The following is a 25538-nucleotide window of genomic DNA, read 5'->3' on the forward strand; positions in this document are numbered from 1 at the left end:
TGTGTATTTTATTGTATTGAAATTATGGCAGCTATTTTAAATAAAAGACTTGTAATAAATGAAAAAGTTATATCTCCTTAGTAATGTCCGTTTTTACAAGGTTGTGCACGGAGTTGAACATGATACCTTTAGTTTGAGTAAATACATTAAACACTTGAAATACACTAGATTAATTATTTTTAATATGCGAAAGTCCAGGTAAGGCCGTTTCAAAGGCTAGCCTAATTTAAGTATTTATATACTTTTGGTTTTCGTGGGTACTACTTATATATTGCGTAAAAAATTGTGCATTCTCTAAGTTTTTTCTGTAAAATGAAGTGGTTTTTTTTTTCGAGATTCCTTGTCTTTGCTAGCAGATAAATTATTCAAGTTTAATAATACCTCTGTACTTCCGTACATTGAAAGGGTCTCTGAACGTTTTTTTTTCTGCTAAATGAAGTCAATTTTAATGGTAATAAAGCAATACTTAACGCTTATAACCGACGAGTTACCCATTGATACTAATACCTCTGCTCTGAGAAATGGCCTGGATTGTAATATATAGAACAAATTGTCTGGAGTTTTATTAGAAGTTGGAGTGTATATCAGTCTGTGGAAGGTAATATGCATTTCCACTACCGTCCATGAGCAGGCTCAATCAAACCGAGCCTGCAACATTTTCGTTTTTGTTGTGTTGAGCGACCTGTGAAGTTTCCACTTTTTCTACTTTATTATCACAGCAGCGTTGTTTGTGCCGTGTGGCGGCCGTAAAAGGTCTCCCCGTACATTCAATCAGGGCTGTTATATTTCGATCTTCTCAGATCGTTCATCACGACTTTTATGTCGTGTTATTGGTACTATTTAGTTTCACAGCATGACCATTTCGGCCTGGGTGGTTCCAATACTCCCGCTTTCATAGCCTTGGGTATTGTTTAATCACCTCTTGGATATGGTGCCTGCTTTTTAATTTTGTCTTTTGACAGTGCCTGTGATATGCAGGCTCCATAACCTCAGATCCCCTTTCTAAATTCCAGTTTGTTTAGTTCTGCCCATTGTTTTCTCGTTTGGGGCAAACCCATTACTTTATCTGGGGACCAAACGCCGCTTTTCATGGAATTACACGCCACAACCCGTGTATCATTGAAGGTTTCATGTTCACCGCCGTTTGAATACATCTGCGGATGTCTCTAAATTGCTTTTTGTACTTTTAGCATGTGTAAATGTTGAGTTCTGCTCAACCCGGGGCTAGAGGGCGTGGACGGTAGCATGCATTTCCACTACCGTCCATGAACAGGCTCAATCAAACCGAGCCTGCAACAGTTTCGTTTTTGTCGTGTTGAGCGACCTGTGAAGTTTCCACTTTTACTACTTCCTTAATAGTGCGTTGGTTAAAAATTGTGCTTGAAGATTAATAAAATGTCTTACATACTCATAGCTATTAATGGGGTGGTACCTTCTGTCATGTAATGTGTCAATTTCAACATATTTTTTGTTTGAAGTCAATATGGCCCATTAAGAATGTGTATTTAGTTTTCCTGCTAAAAATTTATTGAAACTGTCACTGTTTAAGATTAGACATCTGAAAATCTAGGTATTGTACGTGCGGCTGCCTCTTGAACATTTGACGTAAAATCATATTTTCATAAATATTGCAGTTTTGTTACAAAAATCACATTTCCAGTTGCATTATTACAAGAGATTTTTCTGTCAGTTTCTACAGCGTAACATATTCAAATCTAAGCTAATAACAAAAGGTGTAGTCTGTTACACTGATCTGTCTTATCGAATACAGATATGTAGTATAGTCTACAAAAGGTGGTAAGTGGGGGTTATTTTCTTCCCTTTGTGTTCATTCTAAATACTCTTCAAAATGGTAGGTGTTTTCATTCGTTATTTTGGACTTTTGTTTAGTTTTTTGGATGTGTTAATGTAATAGTGATCACTTTTTTAGTGTATCGCTTAATCCTACATATAATGTTATGTTTTCCACCACTTGATCGCTGTGTAAACGCTTTTGAACAAAAATGTAATGTATATATGACATTCGTACCAAGGGATGTTAGTCAAAACGTCCCCTAGTCAAAACGTCCCCTAGTCAAAACACCCCCCATTTTGGTCAAAACGTCTCCCTTTTCTGGTCAAAACACCCCCCTTCCAAAAAATACCAGGTCAAAACACCCCCCTTAAAAATTATATATGTAAATACTTACCATTTAAGTTAATTTGGTAAACATTATTAAATTATAATGTTCATTTATATTGTTTAACATGCATAGATTTTAATTAGAATATTGTAAACCATTAATTTTAGAATGTTATATGTTGTAAAATTATCTGATGTTTATATTGTGTAAAAGTGATGTTTCTGTTATTTATTAATAAAATTAAATGAAATTATAATATTGTTATGTTATAAATGAAATTGTTACAACTGCATGAAGACAAAGCGTTAATGGATCAAACAAGCTGTTTGTAAACAGGTATCTAAAAGTATAATTGCACAACAAATAAATAATGTGAAAAAAGTTACAACTATTAAAAATGAAGTGTCCTTACATTAAGTGTAGGAACAAAGTCAGCCCGCGTCAACATGCCATTGCCGGTGACTCGTGTGGCAGCAGGCAACACAGAACCTGTGACACAGGTAAGTTATATTCATGTTATTATTGATTTCTTGAATTACTAGACTTCAGTAAATGTCTTTTGTGAAATACTTATCATATTCCAAATTGTCTAACGACTTTTTCGGCAAATACGCAATTTTCTGCCAAAATCTGATTAACTACCTTTTACCATTTAATAATATCTTTATTTTATTTTATAAAATATTGAAAATCTGGTCAGAAAGAAAAAAAAGCAATATACAGATCATAATCGCATTATGAAAAGCAAACAAATTCAATATACAAGTAATCAATGCACTGTCAAGTTAATCCAATCAGAGTAGATGTGTTATAACAGGAACAGATTACAATAGGTGTTAATTCAATCAACAGATTCTGTTGAATTGATTAGTAAAAACAGATGAGAAATGAATGATAAATATTTATTTACAAGTACCAGAATTAAAAAGAAATCATGATATAATGAAGAAATATGGGCTAGCTGTTCCATGAGGAAACCTGTATTAGTGACAAAAATCAAAATTAAGATAGCAAAATATTCATTAAAACTTTCTTTTATCTTTAAAATCTTAAAAATGGAAGTAATTATCTTCACTATTTCAAGAATTACAATGCTAGTAAGTCACCGAAGGCATTTTGTGTAAAAAGGTATTATTATTTATACTTTGTGTAAAAAGGTATTAACATTCTAATTTCAGTCATTTCATTTTCTTACTATATTTTTTTTCAGTTACTTATGCACAATTTGAGATTTTTATCTGCTATAAATGTTTCTTATGTCTTTTACAGCTACGGCACAGGGGGTATGTCTGCAAGTTCCTTGCTAAAAAAGATGGTCACCATTTACAAACCAAGGCTCACCAAAACAGTTCAGGATGAGGAATAATTGTGATAAAAACTCACTAGCATAAACGTGAATTGGACTTCTTGATATTGTGTAGCTTGAACACTTTGAATTAATATTGTGATATTCTTGACACGAGATTAGACATGGAACAGCACATGAACTCGGTATCCAGATCGTGCTGGAACAGGAAATTATTCAGTTTCAGTTTTATGATTGCATATGCCATGTTTTGTGATTTTCCTACATGTCTGTGATATGTCACATGTTTAATTGTAAAGCGCCCTTGACCGTATATTTCATATGAAAAGGGCTCTCAACAAATCTGGTATAATAATAATAATAATAATAATAATTATAACATTGTGAATTTGACTTCTTGGTGAAGAACAGTGAATGAATAGTGTGAATAATGTTATTTTTACTTAGTAAATTATAACTAGAGCTATCACTAAAGGTGATGAATGTACCCCCCGCATGCACTGACACAGTACATTGCAATTTGACACACACAAGACTGCATAATTATGTGGACTGTATGTATATAGACTGTATGTATACAGTATAGTAACAAAAAACAAAGTCCCATAACTATGCAGAATATTTATCTAAAAGAATGTAACATGCACCATGCATAACTAGGGTTGGTACTGATCATTTGTGTGAAGTTTCATTAAATTGTGTGCAAGGGTTTGGTAGATTAGGCATGCACAAGATTGCATATGCAGACTGTATGTACATAGTATGTTAACAAGAAACAAAGTCCCATAACTCTGCAATTTTTGTCGCTGAAAGAACCTAACATGCCCCATGCACAACTACTGTTGTTACTGATCAGTTGTGTGAAGTTTCATTAAATTGTGTCAAGGGGATGAGGAGAGATGGTGCGCACAAGATTGTGTCTATGTATATAGTATAGTAACAAAAAAACAAAGTCCCATAACTCTGCAAAAAATTTTTCTGAAAGAACCTAACATGCCCCATGCACAACTACTGTTGTTACTGATCAGTTGTGTGAAGTTTCATTAAATTGTGTCAAGGGGATGAGGAGAGATGGTGCGCACAAGATTGTGTCTATGTATATAGAATAGTAACAAAAAAACAAAGTCCCATAACTCTGCAAAATTTTTTTCTAAAAGAACCTAACATGCCCCATGCACAACTACTGTTGGTACTGATCACTTGTGTGAAGTTTCATTAAATTGTGTCAAGGGGATGAGGAGAGATGGTGCGCACAAGATTGTGTGTCTATGTATATATAGTATAGTAACAAAAAAACAAAGTCCCATAACTCTGCAAATTTTTGTTCTTAAAGAACCTAACATGCCCCATGCACAACTACTGTTGGTACTGATCACTTGTGTGAAGTTTCATTAAATTCTGTCACGGGGATAAGGAGAGATGGTGCGCACAAGATTGCGTCTACGGACAGACGGACAGACAGACAGACAGACAACCTGAAACCAGTATACCCCCCCTTACAACTTTGTTGTCGGGGGGTACAAATATGCAGTAGTGACTGTTCTGGTGTTTTATTTATGTTTTAAAAATAAAGTTATAACTCTGATCAGCATTTTGTTCATTCTAGATTTTCCCTTCACAAATGTTCACACCTTATTACTGGTGATTAATGGGTTTATGACACCTACTAATATTAAGCCCACAGCTCAATTAAAGCACAACCATATATAGTTGATAGGTGTTGATTGCATTATTTTAGGTGCTAATAAATCAATTTTGTGTATTATCAGTACATAATCCATAAGTTTCAAATTGAAAAGATGATAAAATACATGAATTAATTTAAAAAGAATTGAGAATAATACAAATAATATTAGGGGGGTGTTTTGACCATATTCTAAACTGAATGGGGGACGTTTTGACCAAAATGGGGGGTGTTTTGACTAGGGGACGTTTTGACTAGGGGACGTTTTGACTTGATACCGTACCAAGTATTTTCGACCCGTGTCAGATTTTGAGTTTGATTTGATGTTAACATAAAATGATCAGTAGTATTTTTAAAACATGCTTGTTGCTCTGCATTAACAGGATAGTACAGATAACTCGCCAATAGCGGGTCACTATCTAAACTTTTAGCATATAGTGAAGAATGTTTAGACTTTCATGATATCTAAACTTACTAACATTTAAAACTATTGCTCACATTCATATCAATGTTTGATTTATTTGAATCATTCTTTTATGTCTGAAGTTATGATGAAATATTTATACCTGTCTGATTTACCAATAGGGGGTCACTTTTGCCAATAGGGGGTCACCTAGTTTATCTTTTTTTTATCCATTTGAAATTTGTCTTTTTCTGACAAAACATGACTGTGGTATTAGAAATAAACGTTTCAAGACAGAATATAATGAGAGATAGTATGTTTACATTTCAAAGAGGAGATATTAAGTCAAAGAATATAGCACTAGTTTTCGCAGTTGTATTTCTATGCATAATTAGCACCACCTATATCTAAAACTAAAATCAAAATATTGATTCATGGAACCTTATTTATTTATCTAGATTTGCCAGTTCAAACCAGTACAACATCAAGTCAACCTTTGATTTGTATTTTTAAGCAAAATAAACAACCTTTTGATTATCCCTGAAATGGGTGATTCTCTATTGGCTGTATGACCGCCTCTGTTTGATGGTACTTTTTTTCATCGAAGTCAATCAAAAATTCATAATCATATTATTCCTACGAAAGTGTGCGTTTCACTCTTCAAAATGGTACCAAATTTGTGTGGTTTTATCTAAGAAATTGTGAGGTATGCTCAAAAATATTCTACTTTGAAGAATTCAAGAGTGCTAAAATCCAAGTCATGAAACATGGTTGCAAGAGTTATCTCTTCATGGAACTCAAACTCATTAGATTAGATCCGTCTTCTTTTGTCTAATAATTGCTAAATGATAAGTTTATATAACTGGATACTTAAATATTGAATACACTGATATGTTTAAGAGAGATTCACATTTTACTTTCAAGTGACCCGCTATTGGCAGTGATTCTCTATTGGCGAGTTGACTGTACATACATGTCAAGTTTCGTGGACAATTTTCCAGGAGATTTCAGTTGAAAATCCAGGATATTTGATGAAAATCCAGGAGATTTTTTCGAGGAGCATTTTTTAGGAAATTTTTGGTCTAATATAAAACTGTGTAACAGATAAGATCTGATTTGGGTAATGTTTTTAGGTACTTAAGGTGCATTTTAAATTGTTAACCTTAATCCTGTTGAATACGATTGATTCTACCTTTGCGACGAGTGTAAATTGTCCATGCAGTCTGATCATGATCTGCACTTTCTGCCATATATCAGTATCTTTTTGTAAGCACCCTTAGCTTTTAACAGTTACTGGTACTGTCCAAAATGAAAGATTGGAAAAGTTTATTTTAGAAATTCTGCAATGTAAACAAAAAAAAATATATACATATATAGTAACTTTATTCAGTTATTACAGTATGGTTTGAGCAGAGGAATTGGAATTTGGATGAAATTTTATACTGGCGAGTTTCTTAATGTGAATAATCTGCAGTTTTTTTTTTTTACAGTCTTAGATTTTTTGCAAATGAACAGAATCTAACATTGATTGGAAATAAATATATTTCACCATTTTGAATCTATACTGAAAAATGCTTTTTACTCATCAAAATGAAAATTAATTGAAAATCATAGCTGTTGAAAGAATGTTATAACCTATCTCTAGTTGTTTTCTCCATCAGTGGTAATGACTGCCATCACTCCAATAAAGGTTGGCTCTTTAAGTATCCTTAAATATATATCTTTTCACACTTAAATCTTCAATAAACAAGTTCCTGTCTTATCATCATATTATGTCAGTATCACCACTCGCCAATTAACACAATCTAAAAATAGCACGGTACACACCTGTCTGCAGAATGTCATCAGTGCGTGACCTTGTTAAACTCTCATCAATATTGCAGTAGAGTGATAAATTACGTCAGGCACAGTGTGTAATTAGGGATTAAGCTTGATGTAGGAAACCATTATCTTGGAATTTTGGATTTCTGGGAGAAATAATTGATTTCCGTATGTCCGGGAAATGGACAAAAAATCCGTGAGACTCCCGGACGATCCGGGAAACTTGACATGTATGACTGTACTAGGACTTTTCAGCTGGTTCCAATATCTATATTGTGACTGGGTAGGGTATTATGTTAGTCCAAATAAAATTATTGTACTCAAGAGTTGAATATCGTTAATATTTTTATGATTTGTCCATATCCGCCTCCGAGCACAAACCAGAACAGGAAAAGAATGTGATAGCACTGTCCCCTTCTTTGCATAAATAACACCCAACGGAATCCGTTGGGCGGGAATTATGTTATAATAAAGCGACGGATAAAAAAAAGAAATACATACATAGAAAGCCTGTAATTTTTCCTTTCAAATGATGTATATACATGTATTATCTAGATTCCTTAAAAAAATTTCAAACTATGGCAGTTAAAAACATTCAGAGGTTTAAATCACGTGTACTACATACCGTATTTTCCCGAATTAAGGCCCCCCCTCTAATTAACGCCCCCCACCCGTTTTGGAGGGGAAAAAAAGTCAACAAGAACGGAAAAAATCACCTACCTCATATTTATAAGTGCACATAATAAGTAATTTACAGTAAGTATCCAATGTATAAAGAATTAAACACACTTTTAAACAGTACATGTACCGTAAATCCAAAACGTTTATACTAAGAACGGTACGTATCCAATCATCAAATAGATAATTAAACGGTAAATCCATTTTTGATTTGTTTTTGCACCACCCGCGCACAAGCTTCCTGTCGACTTTAAACAAATTTGCGGCAAAGTGTTAACCTTTTCTTCGGCAGTTTTAACTTTTAATTTAAAAGCCGGCACATAAGCAGCGTGTCAAACCACTGACAATGTGTATTGCTACCCGCATGTACTAAGGAAAATATTATCGGAGTACACAGCTGTTTGGGTATGATGACGTAATGTGTAATGTCGCGAGCGTGTCACGGAATACATGAGGTACCGTATTTAAATGCATAATTTTAAGACACACTGCATTAAATTGGATGCCAAATAATTACGTTTTGGGGGAATTAAACAACACAGAAACACTTTACAGTTGGTTTGAACGATGTTTTTTAAGTTTTGTAAAAAATTTAATTTTTCATTTTTTTTACCTCAAATGAACTCTTTGGAAAATGTAACGCCCCCGGGGGCGTTTATTCGGGAAAATACGGTATTGGAAAATGGCTGATACAGGTAAACACATTACCACACGAAGCATTTTCATTGTCATGCCTCCGACTGCCATTACATGAAGACGATTGAAACGTTAGAGGTTTAAATTTTTTACAACAAAAATTCTTGATAAATATGTCTTGTTCTTATGTTTTTTATTTACTGTTTATTATTTAAAACAACAGGTAAGCTGTTAGGGCTAAAAAAAAAATTGTGACTACTGATAAATCGTAATTTCAATCGACCACAGTTTCCACCACAGTTTTGATTGTTTCTGGTTGAGACCTCTAGGTAGACAAAGTAAAATATCAAAATGTAAAATCTGTCTACCCGAGGTCGCATTATTTAGACTAGGTATTATGTCACACATTTGCAGCATGATAGAATTTCCAGTGAGGTAGCTCTTTAAAGTTTAAATAGCATTACACTCACTGCTAGCTACTGACAGTACTTCTTGCATCACAATGAATTAAGGTAAAATCTTATGAAGTAAATTTGAAAGCAGTAATATGAAATTGTTTTTATTAATTGCAGAGGTTTCGTTTTTGTGGAGATTTGGACTGCCCAGACTGGGTCTTGGCTGAGATCAGCACTCTTTCAAAAATTGTAAGTTAAGTCTAAGGCTGAGTGTTACTTCTGCTTGACTGCTCATTAATTTTGTTCAGGATTTTAATTTCTTTTTCCTGTTATCAATATAAAAAGAATATATATCAATTAAAGATATTTTAGACCCAAAGTCATATTCGAAAAAATATCAACAGTGTCTTCATAATTATATCTGTTTAAATTCAATAAAAAGGTTTGTGTTTATAATATTTACAGTACTGAGTGTTATGTTTAGAATAGTACACACCTTATACACATAAACACAGTAAAAGAGTACTACTGGGTACTTTTTATACCCCCCACAAAACGAAGTTTGGTGGGTATATAGGAGTGTCAGTCGGTCTGTTGGTTTTGCATGGTTTCCGGATGATAACTCATGAAAGGCTTGACCAATTTAAATAATTTTTGGTGCACAGGGGTAACATCAGAAAATACAGGTCAAGTTCGAATTTGGGGTCAGTAGGTCAAAGGTCAAGGTCACGGTGACCCTGAACAGTTAAACGGTTTCCGGATGATAACTTGAGATCGCTTGGGCCTAGGATCATAAATTTTGATACACAGGTGTAACATCATGAAATGCAGGTCTAGCTCGACTTCGAGGTCTGTGCGTCAAAGGTCAAGGTCACAGGGACTCGGAACAGTTAAATGGTTTCCAGATGATAACTTGAGAACACTTGGGCCCAGGATTATAAATTTTGGTACACAGGTGTAACATCATGAAATACAGGTCAAGTTCTACTTTGAGGTCAGTAGGTCAAAGGTCAAGGTCACAGTGACTTGGAACAGTTTAACGGTTTCCGGATGATAACTTGAGAATGCTTGGACCTAGGATCATGAAATTGATAGGGAGGTTGGTTATGACTAGCAGATGACCCCTAATGATTTTGAGGTCAGGAGGTCACAGGTCAAGGTCACAGTCACCCGGAACATTTAAAAAAATTTTGGACAATAACTTGAGAATGCTTGGGACTAGGATCAAGAGACTTAATCTGGAGGTTGGTCATGTCAAGCCAATGACCCATATTGATTTAGAATTCCAAAGGTCATTTAAACCTTTTACGGACAATAATTTGAGAACGCTTGGGCGGAGGATCATGAAACTGTTATACATGACATTTAAGTACAGACACAGTTAGTTTAAAAATTTAGTGAAGTTAAATTCAGTTGGTGAAAATTTTCTACATGTACAATGGCATGCAAAGTTAGCATGTTAAAACAGAATAAAATATTTAAATGAAAAATGAGGATTATTTATCTTTAAAGATGAAATTTACCTAGTATGATCTTTTTATCAGACTGTAGGGTAACTTTCCATTGATTGATGATACAAAATCATAATCCCAAAACATGTATCAAATTTTACTTAATGTCTTAATATAGTTTATTTAAGAAATAATATATAGCACAATGAACAAGTTAGAAGTCCCCCAGAATAATTTCACTGATTTTAAGTGTTTAAATCATTAGTTAAAAAAAACTTATGCTATATCATACATCTCATATATCATAAAGATGACTTGTCATATATGGGAATCTAAAGCCCTTCTTTAAACAAACTAAAATACATTGTCACATGGTACAACAAAAGTATAATTTTATGTTTTAGACCTCGGTGAAAATGAAGCTTCTATGTGTTCAGATCATCAAGGACATGCTGGGTCAGGGCATTGATGTAAGTATCTGTAATGTTAACATGACATCATGAGTTCTAACTGACTGATCAGAGAGCTACGTTTTCAAGTACCTGCTAGTTTCCACTAGGGTATGAAAATGAAAGCATTTTTACAATGAACATACAGTGATTTTAGAAATAAAATCGTACTATTTCAAAAATTCATTTTTGTTTACACATTAACAACCTACAGACTGCTACAAAGTTCAAAGTTTCATTTAAATTTTGTATGGATTTTATACTTTTGTTTAAATTTAAAGTTTGAGATCTTACACAGGGAGTCTTTGATATGTACAAGTGAAACTTGTATCATTCTGCAATGTTTCGGATATGATAAAATTATCATAATAACCTGGGTATTGCTTAGCTTTTTTTTTTCTCTTTTTTTTTCCAAGTATCACATTTTTTTTATCAAATGAGGTTCTGCTTTACAGGTACACACCCAGGTTAATCACATAGTGTAATTTACCAGAGGGAGGAACTTTCTTTAGATCCAAAGTTCCAAATCATTTTTTATCACAATTTTATTCTGTCATATAAGAAACAGGCCATGCCAAGAGTCCAAGCAAATAAACAAAATAAGTTATATACTGTCAGTTCAGGCATCACCAGTTTGATCGTTTAGAAGAGAAATATGCTCATTAACGAAGGACAAAGAACTTATAATTTCCGTATATTGAAATTAGTTCTGAATTGTGTGTAGTTGAAAGTAAGTCCGCATAGTAAAATTATTTACATTCTTTTCCATAAACGGATTTTCCTTTACAAATACAAATGTATTTATATGTATAAATCTAAAAGTACTGAACCATGCACGATTTAGATTGCTGTCCAGATGTAATTTGAATACATTGTGTTTTACTTTCAGTATGATCGAGTGTATAAAATAACCTCAGATGCTAAATTTGGTGAGTTAATGAACATTTAGGAAAAAATATTCAGTATGATAATTTTTATAAATAAGCTAGAGTTTTGTGATGTAGTGACAAATATTATATGAGCCGCGCCATGAGAAAACCAACATAGTGCATTTGTGACCAGCATGAATCTAGACCAGACCAGCTTGTGCATCCGTGCAGTCTGTTTAGGATCCATGCTGTTCCCTTTCAAAGCCTATTGCAATTAGAGAAGCCGTTAGCGAACAGCATGGATCCTGACCAGGATCGCGCAGGCTGGTCTGGATCCATGCTGGTCGCAAATGCACTATGTTGGTTTTCTCATGGCACGGCTCATATCTTCTTACTTTTATGATGGAAATTAAACCAGCCCAAGTAAGTTAAACAGAGTGAACTGTTTTCTTTCTGTGAGGAAATCATACAGTTGCCTGGAAGTCGGCTCTACACAGGTGAAGGGTGTAACGATATATCGCAATTCACTGTATTGCGATACCTTAGTCTGGCGATAAGCATATCGTATCATAGACTTGTTTCACGATACAGAAATGATACATTGAAAAGTAGAAACATTGAATGAAAACTTTTATAAAATCAGTTTTAAAGATAGTAACTAAACAAATGTAGGGGCCTCCATGGCCGAGTGGTTAAGGTCGCTCAAATCACTTGCCCCTCATCGATGTGGGTTCGAGCCTCACTCGGGGTGTTGAATTCTTCATGTGAAGAAACCATTCAGCTGGCTTACGGAAGGTTGGTGGTTCTACCCAGGTGTCTGCTCGTGATGAAATAATGCACGGAGGGGCACCTGGGGTCTTCCTCCACCATTAAAGCTTGAAAGTCGCCATATGACCTACCATGTGTCGGTGCGACGTTAAATCATAAAAAAAAAACAACTAAACAAATGTATCATTTATAACAGTTTCTTTAACTTTAAAACAAAATTTCAAGTACTTTCCAAGTGTAGGAACTTTGTTTTTTCTTTTTCATTTTGTCACATGAATGCTCAATGTGTATTGTGATATGTACCATATTGTTGCATCTGTATCACGATATGTATTGTATCGTGAGACTAGCGTATCGTAAGTTTTGCCAGTAAGACAGGTGGTCACATGATCATAAATCTGGTCACATGATCATTCTTGTAGTCACATGATCATACATGATATATATGTTACAGAGGAGGGAGATGTGAAAGCCAGTATAGCAGCTCTACATTTTATCATTGCCAGCGCTGCCAAATATAATGTGGATGGAGATTCACTGTCCAATGAACTGCAACAACTTGGCTTGCCTAAAGGTATCACTGCTTTAAGTTTTGTTATTGAGCTTACTAGTAAATTTATACTGCTAAACAGTATAGTATTGATAGGTTAAGTTAGTTTTTGTGCTTACCAGTAAGTCTATACCGGTAACCAGTATAGTATGAATAGACAGTATAGTATAAATAGGCCCATGTAAGTTGACAAAAACTGAATATATCTACTGATAATTTTACACCCCTATTTAACCTTTAGCATGCTAGATAAATTGTCGTCTGCTGGAAATGTCGTCTGCTAAAATTGTAAAGTTCATTCAATTTGCTCCAAAATTGGAAGAAATATTGTCAGAGTAGCAAACAGCTTGGAACCTGATCAGACGCCTATTTAATCGGCGTCTGATCTGGTTCCAAGCTGTTTGCAAAGGCTGTTAAATTCGCCTGCAGCAGGCTAAGGGTTAAAGAAAAATGGGTATATTATTTTGCGCTGAATAACTGCAAGATATACTGTAGATCTGATAAGATTGGCAATGGTTTTGTTTTTTACTGATATTTGCGAATAATGCCATTTGTTAATTCAAAATGTTTGTGAATATTAATCTCAGTCATGTCATGAAACACCAACACTCACATTTTGCAAATTCTTAACACTGCAAATGAGGCTGCTAACCATAAAATCTTTACATAAATTTTATGTAAAAAATTGCTCAATCTACAGTACTGTAAAATGAGAAGAATTGGAGAGGCATATATTTTTGCTGTTTTTGTTAACTATCTTCACAAAAATAAATATCAACAAAAGTGCCATCAAAGTTGTTTATAGATCTGCATGTTTAACATGATGGCTAAATGTTGCTAATATTCTAACTTGCGAACCAGTTCCAGTTTCAGATAAAGCTTACTTTTAGCCTCACAAAAACATCGAATTTTACCATAGTTTGGCAATTTGGCAGTCATACCTTTGTAATGGTTATTATTCAGTTTATATTTGTTGTTTGTATTCACTCAATGCTGCTTTACTGCAAATGCTTTGAAAATCAGCCTTTCTCCACCTCTGATTCATGTGGGAAAGTTGGCAGTTACTTGCAGAGAAGTTAGTACTGGTACAGAATCCAAGAGCACTGGTTATATAGGTTAACTGCCCACTGTTACAGAACTGAAATACTGTTGGAAAATTGTGTTCAACCCAAAACAGACAAATAAATATATTACAAAAGGAGTATGATTAATTTATCTATTGAGTAAGAATTGTAGATTTGGGATCAAAACTACAGCACATACAGTACTTCCTTTTGCAACAGAGTATAGAATTAATTTTATGTTTTTGTTTTATTGTTTTAATTTTCAGAACACACAACATCTTTGGGAAAGTCTTATGGAGACAATCTTACAAAACTGCAGGAACAGTTTAGAAAAGATAGTTTAAAATGTAAGTAAGAATTTTAAGAAAATTATGTGAATGTTGCAAATAGTTTTATATTCAGATTGAAAGTGAAACAGGAATCCAAGGTCATTAAACATAGACACAGTCTCAGAAGATCAGCATATGATTGGTTGATTTTGAGTTAAGTCTTGAAATTGACCAATGGCAAGGCTGTATGTTTAGACTGGTCTATTAACTCTGACAGTTTTATAGCCTTAGACCTAAATGTTAAAGAGAGTGGATGCAGTGGTCCACTGATAACAGTGTCTAACTACGGAACCAGGGGTAGTGAGTTTGAGCCCCCGCTCCTCCTAACGAAAAATTACTAATATTTTAATTGAGAGTCTCGTGTATGGGTGATTTATACCTGGCACATTAAAGAACCAGGGAAGCTTCTGGAATTGGAACGTCTTCTGTATCTTGCACTATCCTCCTACTGACATTACGAAACCTTCTGGAGGAGTTGCCCATATGGGTTACCCATGGCGACTATAGTTAAGCTTGCAATGTAAAAGAGCAGTCTCACAACAAACACAAGGTCTCTCCAATATTTTGTGTGTGTGACAGTATTTTATTTATTTTTAATAATATGTCACAGTAAATTATTTATTTTTAATAATTCGTTAATTACTGCTTTTGCAGTGAGGTTTCTATTACATAGCTTTTATACTGTGAATAGTTAATTTTTGTGACAGACTAATATTTGCGGATTTTACTGTTGCATCAGCACAGAATGCATCCCAGTGAATATTAATAAACCAATTTTCCATTCATTTTGTCTTTAAAATTTGAAATCAGCTATTCCTGCTCTGACGAAATGATCATTTGTTTTCAAAATCATGAAGTTTATGCCCACTAAATTAAATGATTTTACAGTATTTAGTTAGAGTTTGTAGGTAGGTAAAATGCTACTCTTTTCTGCAGAGGTATGACTGCAGGATTTTATTTAACATGCTATTTTATGCATTACATGGAGATTTTAGAGTGCTTTGATATACCTCATCTACACGAAGGATGGAAACTTTCAACCAGATTTAAATGCTGTGGTTACGAATATGCTACTATATTTTATTGACTGTTCAGTTAGTTCAGTAGGGAGGTTGCAGATCTGTGGAGTTTTAGCTCCTGAAGTTTTAAACAGTCAAGAAGGAAGCAAATCTTTGGTGACTAAGCAGGTTTTTACCAGAGTGTTCTTACATCATTAGTGATGTAATCTTTATTTTAATGTTTCTAGGGGCCTTTGTGACCAAGTGGTTAAGGTCCCTGACTTCAAACCACTTGCCCCTCAACGATGTTGGTTCTAGCCTCACTTGGCATGTTGCAATCTTCATGTGAGGAAGACATCCAGCTGGCTTACCGAAGGTCGATTGTTCTACTCCGGTGTCCACTCGTGATGAAATAATGTGCTTTTATCTAAAGCCGTAAAGTCACCATATAACCTGTAATTGTGTTGGTGTGATGTGAAGCCCAACAAAATGAAATGAAATTTTGTTTCTTTTTTAGTATCGCAGTTGGAAGGGGTTGAATGGAGAGTAGACTATATCATTAGCTCAAGTCTTTTAAAGGTATTTGTGATGATGATTTTAATTTATTATGAACTGGTGATGTTGATCGTTTATTAGCTCATCTGATTTTTTGAAAAAAAAATGATGAGTTATTGTCATCACTTGAGCGGTTGTCGGCGTCTGCGTCGGCGTTGCCTGGTTAAGTTTTATGTTTAGGTCAGCTTTTCTCCTAAACTAGCAAAGCTATTGCTTTGAAACTTGGAATACTTGTTCACCATCATAAGCTGACCGTGTATAGCAAGGAACATAACTCCATCTTGCTTTTTGCAAGATTTATGGCCCCTTTTGTACTTAGAAAATATCAGATTTCTTGGTTAAGTTTTATGTTTAGGTCAATTTTTCTACTAAACTAACAAAGCTATTGCTTTGAAACTTGGAATACTTGTTCACCATCATAAGCAGACCCTGTACATCAAGAAACATAACTCCATTTTGCTTTTTGCAAGAATTATTGCCCCTTTTGGACTTAGAAAATCAGTTTTCTTGGTTAAGTTTTATGTTTAGGTCAGCTTTTATCCTAAACTATCAAAGCTATTGCTTTAAAACTTGCAACACTTATTCACCGTCATAAGTTGACCCTGTACACCAATAAACGTAACTCCATCCTGCTTTTTGCAAGATTTATGGCCCCTTTTGGACTTAGAAAATATCAGATTTCTTGGTTAAGTTTTAAGTTTAGGTAAACTTTTTCTCTTAAACTATCAAAGCTATTGCTTTGAAACTTGCAACACTTGTTCACCATCATAAACTGACCCTGTACAGCAAGCAACATAACTCCATCCTGCTTTTTGCAATAATTATTGCCCCTTTGGACTTAGAAAATAACTGATTTCTTGGTTAAATTTTATGTTTAGGTCAACTTTTTCTCTTAAATTATCAAAGCTATTGCTTTGAAACTTGCAACACTTGTTCACCATCATAAGCTGACCCTGTACAGCAAGATACATAACTCCATCCTGCTTTTTGCAAGATTTATGGCCCCTCCTGGACTAAGAAAATATCAGATTTCTTGGTTAAGTTTTATGTTTAGGTCAACTTTTTCTCTTAAACTATCAAAGCTATTACTTTGAAACTTGCAACACTTGTTCACCATCATAAGCTGACCCTGTACAGCAAGCAACATAACTCCATCCTGCTTTTTGCAATAATTATTGCCCCTTTTGGTTTTCTTGGTTGAGTATTATGTTTAAATCAACTTTTCCCATAAACTATCAAAGCTATTGCTTTAAAACTTGCAACAGTTTTTCACCATCATAAGTGGACACTGTACATCAAGAAACATAACTCTATCCTGCTTTTTGCAAGAATGATGGCCCTTTTTAGACATAGGAAATCATGGGTAGGACAATATTTCTTTTATACAAAAAAAAAATCAGATGAGCATCAGCACCCACAAGGCGGTGCTCTTGTATACAGTTGCATTCACCTATTCTGTAGTGAGTGCTTTAGTGCACTTCCTTTACAATATACTTACCTAGTTGTAACTAAGATTTGAACTGTTGGTACGTTTTTAGCTCACCTTAACAGTAGGATGGTCAGGCATCCATCGTCTTTGACCATCGACCACAATTTGCATAAATATCTCTGAAACTACTGGTCAGAATTACGCTAAACTTGGTCTGTAGCATCCTGGCAAGGTTCGGTTTCTTGATTTATTCAAATGGTTCCGCTTGACCCTTTTAAGGGGCTACAAAACTAGAAAAAACTTTAATCAAATTCTTCTCATGAACAGCTACATGGATCTTCATCAAACTTAGTCTGTTGCATGATTGTAAGGCCCTCTCTCAATTTTGTTCAAATGGAGACAATTGGCTAAAAATTGAAATATCTTTCTACAATTTCATCTCATGAACTGCTTAATGGATCTTCATCAAACTTGTTCTGTAGCATTGTTTTAAAATCCTCCCTAATGTTTTTTTTTAATCGGGGAATCCTCCCCTTGTAAGGGTTGCTAGAGCTAAGTATAGAAATACCTTTACATAACTTCTCATGAACAGCTTGATAGCTCTTAAGCAGACATGGTCAGTAGTGTTTTTGTAAGGACCACTCTGAATTTTGTTCAAATGGTAGTACTTGGTCCCTTTCAGGGGCAGCTAAAGCTGAATATAGAAATACATTTAAACAACTTCTCATGAATCTTCAACAAATTTGATCTGTAGCATCATTATAAGGTCCTCTCCAAAACTTGTTCAAATAGGTAATACTCTGCTTTTTCCTTTTTCCTCTTTAACAGACTGCTGTAGCTAAAACAGAAATACCTTTAAACAATTACTTCTCATGAACCACGAATCTTCATCAGACTTGGTCTGTTGAATCATTATAAGTCCTGTTTCAGTCTTGTTCAAATACATGCGCTTAGCCCATTAAAGGGACTGCTGGAGTTAAAAACAGTAATACAAAAATGTACTTTAAAACAGCTTCTTCTCTAGAACCACTTGATGATCAAACTTGGTCTGTAGCATCATTATAAGGTCCTTTCTCACATCTGTTGTGTAGCAGGCCATGTTGTTACAGTTGCAGTGGGAATGCTCATTCCCATTTAGGGGCATGCTAGTGCAAAAAAAAGAGAAAAAGCTTCAAAATCAAATGACTTCTTCTCATGGACAATTTTGTTGATCTTTTTGAAACTTGATTTGTAGCAGCATTGTGAAATCTTCTCCCAAATGTGTTCAAATGGTGGCACTTGACCCCTTTTAGGGGCCTCTAGTTTATTCTCAAGGCAGTTGTTACCATTCAAGATTCAATGTTTCATGCATATAATCCAAGGTCAGACAAGGTCAGATGAGTGACTTAGTTAGGCCCACTATAGTCTTATTAAAGTGTAATTCTAAATTCAATGTACTTTAACATCAGTAATTCAGTTTTATGCATTGTCTGTCTAGGATATCAATGAGCCATGTGTTCAGCTGAAGATGAATGTAAAACCTGCAGAGGGAGGAGAAGTTGAGCCTGTTTCTTTCACAGCATCATCAGATAAATTTAGAGTCTTCTTAAATGGTAAATGTTTTGTAGTTGAAGACATTTTCTATTGTTTGTCTGTATTCTTTCCCGCTGTTATGTCAGTAGAAGATAACTCCTCAAAAATTTCTTTGTCCGCTTCCTCCTCAAAGCATAGGTAGCCAGACCTAAGATAAAATTTTGCTCAGACAGCTAAACTAAAGAAATATAGAAATTAAGGTTAATATTTGAAAAATCCAGAAAGATTAGCTTGTGAACAGCCAGGCTACCAAGATAGGAATTCTTGCAGCATTACAGTTGTCACAGTATTGACTTCATAAAACATACCGTTGGCTCTATATGGATCATGAGGTCATGAGTTTGATCCATGGCCAGGTGTATGTTCTTCATGACGATTGATAAAAGATTTGTTAAAAAACATTCATCCTCCACCTAGTGATTCATGATTAGAAGTTGGCAGCTACCTCCAGAGAACAGATTAATACTGGTAAAGAATCCAGGAACTCTAGTTAGGTTAACTGCCTGTCCTTAGATAACTTAAATACTGTTGAAAAATGGTGCTAAACCCAGTAAAAACAAAACAAACAAACAGAAATTATGACACCATATCCACGTTTCATGCATGAGCATGTTCATCGTTTCAAACAAGTTTTCAATCTTATTTGTCTAAAATTATAGTCAATTTTGGCTGATAAACACTGGAAATAGGTACAGGTATATAATAAAAGGTCATTAAAAGTACATTGATCTGCAAGTATGCATTCGGCTCATGAATTTTGCCAGGCCAGATCACATTCTGTGCAAACCCCTCGTGGAATGATCCAAAATCAACATGGAATGATCCAAATCCCTCATGGGCATAATTTACTACAGCCAAAAACAACATTGCAGATAGTACTGTTGCAATAACAAAATTAAATATTGAACTGTTAAATACAGTAGAACCTCCCCGGAGCAAACAGCAGATGTTCTCATTTAGATGAAATGAACCACTGCAAAGCAACAACCTCTGTACAGCAGACACATTTCAGTCTTGTTTGCTTTAGAGAGGTTGTGCTGTATTATGAGTACTGTGAAATCATTAATATTCGTGGGGGATTAATTTTCGTGGATTTTATGGTTGAGTCAATCCACGAAATTAAATCCCAACGAACAAGTAAAATTCCCATTCATTTTATTTATGTTCAAAAGTTGAAATCAACAAATTCATATCTCCACGAAATTGTCATTTTGACCAAAACCACGAAATTTCGTGCCCACGAATTTAAATGATTTCACAGTATTTTACCTAAAGATTGTGACTAGTAGAGAGATAAAATTGTTAAAGCAGATTTGACCAATAATCACCATTAATAGGTTTAATCATTATGCTCATGCAAGTGGACCAATTATCTGACCATTTATCAAAATAAGGTTTTTGATTTTTAAGTAAAAATTAACTTACATTTTGACATTGAAATTATTGCAAGAGGGATTCAAAGTCATGTGCATATATACAGTCAAAACCTTTATTAAGCAGCAGGTGGTATTTTGCAGTCTTAAAGGGAGTAACACAGTGTGGCCTCTAAATGCAGGTGGCTACTTAAATCAATCTGAAGTCAAAACAAAAAATCAGTTTAGGAGTTAGCTGAGACTAGCTGGTTAAGGTATTGGACCCGTAATTAAAATTGGCAGTTCCCATTTGATTTCATATCATTTTGGGCTATTTATATAAAATACTTACCCTCACCGATTCAGGTTCAAGCCTCGCTCGGGGCGTTGAAGTCTTCATGTGAAAAAAGCTATCTAGCTGGCTTACGGAGGGTTGGTGGTTCTAACCGGGTACCCGCCGTGTTGAAATAATGCACATAGGGGCACCTGCTGTCTTCCTCCACCATCAAAAGCTAGAGAGTTGCCATATTGCTTTACTAAGTTAGTATTATTGTCAGTGTGACGTTAAACCATCAAAAACAAAAAAGATTTAAGAACTAATCTGTTGTTGCTATTTCTTTTCAGAACTTAAACAAGCTAGTTCTGTGATGGAAAACCTCGCTACTTCTTGAAAGACAGTGCAGACATTCCTTATATTGTTACAGAAAGTGCCAAAACATTGTAAATTGTTATGTGTTAGAAGTATACAACTTAACTTTAGATTCTTTTATAGTGAAGTTTAATGGCTAAAAGATTTCAAAGTTTGGGGAAAATAATTGTGCAGATATTTTGTAAATGCTAATTGAGCAAGTGGAGATGCAGCTGTTGGCCTGGTATGACTGTCGTTTGTTATAGTATACACATACTGACTGATGAGTCATTCAGTTACTGTTTTATTACATGACAGTAGGAGAAATTTTTCAAATAAATGAGTGTTTTTTTGCAAGGCGTTTTCACTTTACCCACTAATGATTTAAGTGTCTTCTAAATGTAAATGAGATAGATGACAAATAAGTAGTTTGAATCTGGCAATAAGTTAAATGTGTGTTGCCAGTCGAAGAATGTGTTTTACAAGTAGAGAAAATGACTGTCATGCAGGACCTCAATGTTGAAGGTTGTATTACCATGTATAAATCAGTATATTGCACTAGTATCAAGAGAAAAACTTTTTTAATTACAGATTAGAAGGGGTGCAATTTGAATTGGCTGAATAGATATCTTTAAGTACTTGCTGCACATGGCAAGTACCAAAATGCACTCATTCTGTAATATTTTAATCATTTGATTTTTGGAAAAAATCGACGAAGTATTGTTGTCACTGGATCCTCGGTGTTGGTGTTGGTTAAAATATTTGTTTAGGTCTATCTTTTCTCAAGAACTATAAGAGCTACAGCTTTGAAACTTAGCACATTTATTTATCATCATTAGCTGACTATGTAGGCCAAGAACCACAACTCTGTTAATCTGCATTTTGTTAGAATAATGGACCTTTTTGTACTTAGAAAATTTGAGATTCTTGGTTAATTTTTTAGCTCACCTGTCACGGAGTGACAAGGTGAGCTTTTGTGATCGCTTTTCATCCGGCGTCCGTAAACTTTTACTTTAAACGACATCTCCTTATAAACCGCTAGGCCAATTTCATCCAAACTTCACAGGAATGATCCTTGGGTGTCCCCCTTTGAAAATTGTTCAAAGAATTGAATTCCATACAGGACTCTGGTTTCCATGGCAACCGAAAGGAAAAACTTTAATAATCTTCTTGTCCAAAACCAAAGGCCATAGGGCTTTGATATCTGGTGTGTATTGTCATCTAGTGGTCCTCTACCAAAATTGTTCAAATTATCCCCCTAGGGTCAAATATGGCCCCGCCCCGGGGGTCACATGGTTTATATAGACTTATATAGGGAAAACTTTGAAAATTTTCTTGTACAAAACCACATGGCCTAGGGCTTTGAAATTTGGTATGTAGCATCATCTAGTGGTCCTCTACCAAGATTGTTCAAATTATCCCCCTAGGGTCAAATGTGGCCCCGCTCCGGGGGTCACATGGTTTATATAGACTTATATAGGGAAAACTTTGAAAATCTTCTTGTAAAAAACCACATGGCCTAGGGCTTTGATATTTGGTATGTAGCATCATTTATTGGTCCTCTACCAAGATTGTTCAAATTATCCCCCTAGGGTCAAATTTGGCCATGCCCCAGGGGTCCCAAGTTTTACGTAGACTTATATAGGAAAAAAAGTTTAAAAATCTTCTTGTCTGTGAAACCACAACACTTAGACCTTTGATGTTTGGTTTGTAGCATTGTCTTATGGTCCTCAACCAAAATTGTTCAAATTGTACCCCTTGGGTGAAAAGAAGCCCTGCCCTGGGGGTCCCAAGTTTTATATAGACTTATATAGGAAAAAGCTTTAAAAATCTTCTTGTCTGAAACCATACGATCTAGGCTTTTGGTATTTGGTGTGATGCATTGTCTAGTAGTCCTCTACCAAAATTATTCAAATTATGCCCCTGGGGTTAAAAGGGGCCCCGCCCTGGGGTCACTTTAATAGTTATTATGTGAGTTATATAGGAAAAATACTTAAAAAATCATCTGATCCTATTTCCAAGACTGTTTAATTAAAATTACCTGATGACCCCAAGTAATATGATGTCACTTGACTGTGACCTTGACCTACTGACCTACTTTCTTGTTTTTTAAGATACAGTCTTGAAATTTTGATGACATACACAGTTTTGCACACAAATCGTAAAACTGAATTTCATTGACCATGAATGTGACCTACTGACTTTCTTAATATTTTATCATCAGTTTGACATTTGAAACATGTAACTCATATTACTTAGGTGAGCGATCCAGGGTCATCATGACCCTCTTGTTGTTTATGTCCACCTTTTCTCAAAAACAATAAGAGCTACAGCTTTTAAACTTTACACACTTGTTTATCAGCATTAGATGACTATGTAGGCTAAGAACCATAACTCTAACCTGCATTATGTCAGAATTATGGCCCTTTTTGTACTTAGAAAGTCCGAACTATTAACTCTTTTCTTACATTTTGTCCAACACTTGCAGACAAGCGCTGAGTGCAAAGGTGGTGCTCTTGTTTTAGGTTCTGTGACTGTTCAGTGAATTTTTTTCCAATTGTTATCTTTGTTACATTTTATTAAAAATAAATGATCTTTTAGTTGTGTGTCCAATATTCGCTGAAATATTTTTACATATTTGACAGAAATATAGATGCTGTATCAGAAAGCAGTACTAGTGTGTAGTTAGAAAAGTGTTAAGTATATTTATAAATGTAATGAATTTATCTGTAAGAAATGGCCTTGTTGAAGAATAATGTTATGCTTTTTATCAATAAGTCGACGAAATACATTCCATTTATTAGAGCATAGTTACACAGAATCATTTGTAATTAAACTTAAAATTAATAAACCTTTACTTTGCTAAATTTCTAAAATGAACTGGTCCACCATTCAATTTTGGCAGTATCACTTCTTATTCAAAGGGGTGTTCACCGAAAATTTACTGACTGAATAGCAAACAGTGCAGACCATGATCAGCCTGCATGGCAGAATCACTTGCCACCATCAGGCTAAAGGTTTATAATAAGTAAATTATTGTCATTTCTAAGCTGTGTAGCTATGACTGAGAGAATGTGGTTTTAATTAAATAATGTATTATGTGCAATAACATATATTGTATATTTAGATAATAAAAATGTTAGAATTCAGTGTTTTCAAGTGTTATTGTTGACATGCAATTCTAGAATTTTGTATTTATAGGGCCTATTTTGATTAAAAAACAGGGGGCGGGTATGGAGCTTCAGGTTTGCTGTTTGCCCATCTTATATGTTTTGTATGTGAAATCGGGACCACCGTGAGCGTAGCTTGGGAAAAGTCGATATGAAGGCACAGTATTCTTGTGGGGGGTGGGGAAGCTGAGGGGGTACCAGATGCACCCTAAAAAATTATATTCTATCTCACTGCAGCGGAAAACAATATAAAAAAGATTAGAACAATTAAAAACGAAGATCAGTTTTTGCAGTTTAGTGTGTAATATGATTCTTCAGATGTGATGATTTAATCTTATATGAAAAATATGCATCAACGCCAATAGCATCATTTTACTGCCTCTAGAAAAATGTTCAGCTTCATGCACTTCGATTTAAAACATTGATTTCGACGTACAAAAGGCTTTTGTGTACATGCAGTATTACCAACGACGACACTAGAGGGCCGGGTCTGTGTTAATGTTTGACAAATCAAATATTTCTTGATTTGCTGCATTGCATTAAATATTTGCTCACATGATTATCATAAGTACTCGGCGAATGCTATTTCTCCTAGCTCATTTATTGGAGTGTTATGCTTGAGTCGAAACAGTCCCTCCTCCCCCATTGATAACCAAAGATTATTAGTCCCCTACTGGTTGAGAACTAGTTTTACGGACTATATGATTGCCCTATTCAATCTCTCCACATTTTTTCGGATGACAGTTCCTCTGAAACGGTTTGTCATAATTACACAAATCTTGGTCAGAAGAATCCTGGTATGGTCGTCTATTAAGTTTATTTCTAATGATTCAGCTGTTTTAAAAAATGACAAACATTTAAACGACTCTTCATGAACCATTTGGCGGATCTTCATTAAACTGTATGTAAGGTCCTCTCCCAAACTTGTTCAATTAAGAAGCTTTCAGCTGCAACTAAAGCCAAAAAGTAGAAATACATTTAAACGACTTATGGCGCAATGGATTTTTACCAACCTTGTACCGAAGCTTCGTTGTAAGGTCCTCCAAAATTTGTTAAAAAAGGGACGCTTGGCCCCTGCTAGAACTGAAAATAGAAATATAGTTTAATGACTTCTTATGAACCACTGAATGGATCTTCATTAGATTTGATCTGTAGCATCGTTATAAAAATTCTTTCCCACATTTTTTTTTCAAATGGGGAAGCATGGCCCCATTTAGGAGCTACTATTTCTAAAAAAGCAAGAACCTTAAATGACATATTCTCTTGAAGAGCTTGCTGGATCTTCATTAAACGTGGTCAGTAGCACAA

The 25538-nt window shown here is 34.8% G+C and overlaps 1 protein-coding gene across 2 annotated transcripts; it reads left to right on the top strand.

Annotated features, from left to right (window-relative positions):
* Window positions 1-1833: 1833 nt before the first annotated feature.
* LOC128549888 (COMM domain-containing protein 4-like) lies at window positions 1834-24209 on the top strand. Of its 2 annotated transcripts, none has more exons than XM_053527600.1 (9): window positions 1834-1852; window positions 9224-9295; window positions 10902-10967; window positions 11836-11875; window positions 13038-13157; window positions 14464-14544; window positions 16042-16103; window positions 18986-19100; window positions 21057-24209. In XM_053527600.1, exons 1-9 carry the CDS (start codon window positions 1850-1852, stop codon window positions 21101-21103), a joined length of 606 nt encoding a protein of 201 aa, XP_053383575.1. In that variant the 5' UTR covers window positions 1834-1849; the 3' UTR covers window positions 21104-24209. The 2 variants fall into 2 exon arrangements, with proteins under 2 accessions (XP_053383575.1, XP_053383576.1); XM_053527601.1 differs by lacking the exon at window positions 1834-1852 and adding an exon at window positions 7577-7620.
* Window positions 24210-25538: the final 1329 nt, after the last annotated feature.

This window comes from Mercenaria mercenaria, chromosome 17, assembly GCF_021730395.1.
Source record: "Mercenaria mercenaria strain notata chromosome 17, MADL_Memer_1, whole genome shotgun sequence".
NCBI classification, from domain to species: domain Eukaryota; kingdom Metazoa; phylum Mollusca; class Bivalvia; order Venerida; family Veneridae; genus Mercenaria; species Mercenaria mercenaria.

Coding starts and splice junctions, on each gene's coding strand:
- LOC128549888 (XM_053527600.1), top strand. Junction 11,876..13,037: donor AACCTCAGATGCTAAATTTG/GTGAGTTAATGA, acceptor TATATGTTACAG/AGGAGGGAGATGTGAAAGCC. Junction 19,101..21,056: donor ATTTAGAGTCTTCTTAAATG/GTAAATGTTTTG, acceptor ATTTCTTTTCAG/AACTTAAACAAGCTAGTTCT.